This window comes from Macadamia integrifolia, chromosome 13, assembly GCF_013358625.1.
Source record: "Macadamia integrifolia cultivar HAES 741 chromosome 13, SCU_Mint_v3, whole genome shotgun sequence".
Lineage (NCBI taxonomy): Eukaryota > Viridiplantae > Streptophyta > Magnoliopsida > Proteales > Proteaceae > Macadamia > Macadamia integrifolia.
This window is the reverse complement of record NC_056569.1, coordinates 28,884,279-28,889,773: the sequence shown is the minus strand read 5'-3', so window position 1 is coordinate 28,889,773 and position 5,495 is coordinate 28,884,279. Positions and strand designations below refer to the sequence as shown.

The 5,495-nt window shown below is 35.1% G+C and overlaps 1 protein-coding gene across 1 annotated transcript in view; it reads right to left on the bottom strand.

The window, feature by feature from the left end:
• LOC122058630 overlaps positions 1-2,531 on the bottom strand; it is a 4,270-nt gene extending 1,739 nt beyond the window's left edge. Inside the window, exons 1-3 of the mRNA XM_042621267.1 lie at positions 2,312-2,531; positions 1,039-1,546; positions 25-174 (exon numbers count right to left, since the gene is read on the bottom strand). Coding sequence (XP_042477201.1) covers positions 25-174; positions 1,039-1,429 — 541 coding nt within the window. The 5' untranslated portion in view covers positions 1,430-1,546; positions 2,312-2,531. The remainder of the gene's footprint in view (positions 1-24; positions 175-1,038; positions 1,547-2,311) is intronic.
• Between the last annotated feature and the right edge of the window lie 2,964 nt (positions 2,532-5,495).

Genomic DNA, 5,495 nt, shown 5'->3' with positions numbered 1-5,495 from the left:
AAAAAAAAAAAAAAAGGTACTTACATGTGTAGATCCACCGTTGCCATGGGCTGTATAGTTCTCCACTCGGAAATGCTTTTGGCTTTGTTGCCAACACACGAATGGTCGTCCAACCAATGACATGATATGTAATAGCTAACTCTGGGGACTGGCGAAGCAAATCGATAACCATATCTGTAGATGCAATGCGTTGTAAGATATATCATTTCAATATATATATACATATATATATATATATATATTATTTTTTATTTTTTATCAACTACCCATGGGCCAGCTAGGATGACAGTCCAAAGATTGCCGGGTGGGATCTCAACTCAAGAAAGAGTGTCCAAGAGAAAGGGGGATTCGAACTCAAGACATGCCTGATTGACGCAAGGCTGCTTCAATAGGTAGTTCCAAGCCAACTGTGGTATCGAATTCTCTCACAAGGAAAATTACAAGATTACTTAATATTGGATTTAGGTTTATTAAATTATTCAATATTTTCTTTTAATTAAATTACACAAAACAAGTATAATTATTACAAAACTACCCAAAATAATACCCCACCCTTTACACCATTTTTTCTTTTTTTGACATTCTTGCCCCTAACAACCCATGTAGCATCATGGGGTGAGAATCATTGACTTCATGGGGTGGGGCAATAATTTTGCAGGGTCTTATGTTTAGGCATAAGAACCATGTGACTAGATAGCATTCTTTTTCCCGTATAATATATAAAGGAAAAGGCTAAGCAAGATCTTGGGGTTCCTAACCTGTCACTCTCTCCCACTCTCATTTGAACATGAATCCATGCATCTTGCATCCCAGCACCCTTATTAGTTCAGCTCAAGTTAAGCCATCCCTGTGCCAATATATATAACTATACATACCAACAGAGCCAAACCTGCCCTGCCCAGCCCAGCTCAGCTAAGGTTAGGTTGGGCTAGGTTGAACCCAACAGAGCTGAGCCTCGATTGAGTTAAGGAAACCTAAGATTGGGCTGGTGTCAGTTGCACCCCTAGTTTCTAAGATGTATGAGTACATACTACATACCGTATATCTCATAAATAATTGCAGCATTAAGAAGAAGAGCACCACTCTTGCTGTCTCCCTGAGTTAGGACGTGTACATTCTTGGTGGTCACCTCATATAGGTAGCGTGTCGTGTCCTTGTTTCCATACCGGCTAGCCGTGACAACTGGGATAAGACCATCCTGGTCAGGTATTCCCAAGTAATCTGAACTCTTTTTCACTAGGACCTCCGCAATCCTTGTGAATCCACAACGTGCGGCGATGCTAAGGGGAGGATTATGACACGCCCTTGTACATGTGGATATGGCATCGGACGTCATCAACTCCATTAACTTTTTTACGAGGTGCAAATGCCCAGTTGAAACTGCAACATGAAGAACCGTTCCCCAAGATGGTGAAATAATTGCAGTCATTGCGTCAGGATTTGCGACCAGGAGACTCTTAGTTTTTTACCAATCATTCGAAGACACAGCCTGAAATAAGGCCCGGTACACACTTGTAGCACGTGCTAAATCGTCCATATCTCTGCTCTGTTAAATTAACATTGAATTCATTATCAGCTAATTACGTAGATAAAAATGTATATTCTATTCCATAAAAAAAAAAAATGTAGATTTATATGGTAATTAATTAATGGAAGACTCATGATCTGCGTCTAACTAGTCAAATAATGAATAGTTTTAACACGGAGATGAGCTTCTAACTCAGTGGCAATGGTAGGTGGCTACACAAAATGTTAAGAGTTTGATCCTCCTAACCCCTTAAATATAAACATTCTTTTTAGTATTTACCAAGTAACTATCAATAAAAAATACTGATTAAAAAAAAAAAACTACGGATAAAAAATAAAAGACATTTCGAAGAATTCAAAGTTTAAACAAAGTAAAAGTGTGTGTACCAAAAAAAAAATAAAAAACAATGTAAAAGTGTGTGCAAGAGTGGTGCTAAACATGGATGAGATTAGATTGTTGGTAACGCACATCTCACTACTGAAAACACTTGGGTATGAACCTCAAAAGACTAGTCATCGGATGTGAAGTAAATGCCCAACTGCGCTGGAGAGGATCCAATCCCACCAAACACAACTGCTTTCATCTTGAAAATTGAATTTGCTTTAAGATCAAGGATACATAATTACTCAATTTTTTTTTTTTTTTGGGTAGAATACATAGTTACACATTATATCTAGCGTTGGGGTAGTCCATGATTTTCTCGCCTTTCTAACAAAATCTAGTAGTCATAAAAATAAAAAAAGAAAGAAAAATTATGATAGTTATGAAGTAGTAAATTCTTACATGGTTAGTGGTGACCTTGGCAAGACTTTAGATTTCTTCAAATAAGACAGACTCAAAAGCTGGACCTGAAACTACAACGGCTGCAACAACACCGGCGCTCACTCCAAAGAATGGCAGAAGTTTACTGTGAATCCAGTAAGCAACGTAAAAATATATAGAGGGAGACTGGTGAGGGCCGTGAGGATGAAGAGAATCCACTAACCTTCACACGGAGGCAAGAATAAAGAACTACAGTAAAAAATCCTCAGCACTTTCTATGTTACGAAGAGAAAGGATGATAATTATGAAGAGAGATGCTAAAAGAAATTTGATCTGTTACGGAAAAGAAGAATAACTGATGATAAAATATAAAAAAGAATGATGGAAATTGGGGAGCCTCACTCACTCTATCATGTCTTTAACCAAAAATAAATAAATCATTTTATCATGTCAAGTTATGACTTTTTTATGGATATTTTGAGAAGAAGTTTTCTGTGAAGGCAGTTTGCATCAGTGCAATGGCCAATGAAAGCATGTGCATGAGAATCAGTCATAAGGGATGTGATGATCATTTTTCACCTCTTATATCTAAACCAAAAGGGTATGATAGTCATTTTTTCACCCCTTACATCTAAGCCTTGCTTCACTGAGAATACTCCTCATGCTTTTCAATTAAGGCAAAATCTTAGGTTGGGCCCTTAAGAATTTGTCACATCTTGAAAGTAAGTATTGGAGGACAAGGACAGAGTTAAAGTGGGTGTTTCATATTTATGTATGAAGAGAACATGTACTTTAATCATTTTTTATGTATTTCACATGAGATTCTTTAAATCGGTTCCTATCGTGAAGACAGTGCCTTACTGGCAAGGGCTTGTCTTCTTTTTCTTTTTTTTTTTTACACTAAGAGCGTTTAGAATAAGACTTCGAGAGACAAATTACTTAAGGGAAAATAATGCATTCTTCATGCCCGCACACAGAGCACTGAAAAATAAAATAAAATAAAATAAATATAATACAATAATTGATTAATGTGTTTATCTTTTTTTAAATTCAAAAAAAAATTACAAATTATTTCTTTAAAATCAAATAAATAAAGAACACTACCCAATAGTCATACATCACACACATGAAATAGTGGAATCATGTTGTAAAAGATCTTATTAAAGCAAACACCAAGAAATACGATAAATAAACCAAGACAGATCGCTACGTCTTCAGGTGAAGAAGAAGAAGTTTTACTATGCAGAAGAGAGATTACACCCAAGCAGCGGTGAGAAAACTCGTCCTGAAACCCTAGCTTGAAAAACCCCCCAAATTACAATGTCTTTCTCAACAAGACAACAGTACATTATATACTTCAAGTCGTGGGTCGACCCATCAGGTCATGGTCAATCCCATCGAACCATACCATTGGGGCAACTACAGGCTTGGACCTATCGGGTCAACCTCTTTGCTTCCATCATAGATCTCAGAAAACCTCTCATTCAGGTCACCATCAAAATATGTCGAAACAGATCAATCTTCAAAACGAGTTAAGAATTCAAGACAAACTTAATATATGCATGCCCTAACTCCACTTCTCCACATATCTGGACATAAGGAACACTATTAAAATATATAATGGGACTTCTCAAGAGGTGAGAGAGATCTCATTCTTCCGGAGGAACTTTTTATTCACTAATAGAAATTGAGGCAAGGAAGCACATATCTTTTCGGGAGTCTTCTTTCCCATCAATTAATTACTTGGATCTTTGAATCCTTAAACGCCTAAAGATACTGTTGCAGACATAGTTTTAATTATCAATATGAACGCCCGTATCGATTTGACAAGTCTCCTATTTTGATACCTAGTCATTGTTGTATTGGTTGAATAATATGGATCAGGGGTAAAAAAAAAAAAAAGATTCAAAATATCTGTTTTTTAAAAGCAAGCAGCCGATATGGGTGATTCGATATAGATCTATTCTTATAACGTAATAGTTTGGAAATTACAAATACCAATTCCGATACCGTTCACTAAAATCATGGTTGCAGAGACTTGGGATTCTCTAGTTTGACTGGCTTTTCTTTCCCCCCAGGCCAACTACTTCTGTTGGACTTGCAGGCACCCAAGGCAAAGTTTTTCCATTAATTCATGAAGGTTTTGATTCCTTGATCTGAATCATACTTTTAGGCCTTTTGAGCGGTCTAATAGGTATAGTTTCGATGTTGTTATGTACCCTTTTCTATGTTACATATTTTGACTTTTGCAAATATTCATCTATTCCTCATAGCACATTATTTATTCATGAGTAACTTCATCAATTCAGATTTTCTCTAAGCTTTTGCAATTTTTTGTTATTTATGCATGACATCAATGTTATTCGGAATTTGCAATACTCTCTTTGGGCTCATATAACTTCAATGTAAAATTGATGAAGTTAAAAACTAAAAAAAAAAAAATATATATATATATATATATAATAATAATAATAATAATAATAATAATAATAATAATATAATTATAGAGCTTGTTCATAGAATTACAGGCATGTAGACGAAGTTTAATAGTAAGATCCACAATTTTATGTCCAAAATTCTGTAAAAAGAGTGTAGAAGAAATAAAATTAATTCTCCTGTTTTATTTTACTTTCGACCATTTTACTTTGAAACAAATATAACTTTAAAAAATATAATGGTAAAAATTCCATTAAAACCCAAGTGAAATAGATACTTGGCATGTATATTTCACGCGACAAAAGTAATAAATCTTTTCACTGTTTTACCATTGCTAGAGAACCTTCTTGTTTGCTAAGTTGGCTTGTAGAACAAAATCACAATGTTAAACGAGAGAAGATGTTATTAACAAAATGGGAAATTTAGGAGAAAGCAATAAAGGTCATCCAGCAAAATGATGTGATGTATACAGCTTTTTAATCTTTATTTCCTTTGATGATAACATAAAGCTATATTTCTATATATGAACCATTGAAGTTTTCAATTGAAATCCTTAAGCTATTGGGTTAAGGGGGAGAGGCCAAACCGATATATGAAGCCATGCAAGGTCCTAGATAGGAATTTATTCTAAACATTATGAAAACCTTAAGCTATTAGGTGGAGAAGCCTACCCGATATATGAAGGCATGTGAGATCCCAAAAAGTCAAGTGTTATCTCTTCTTTTGGTTGATAGTAACTATTTCAAGCGTAGCCTTTTTTTTTTTTTTG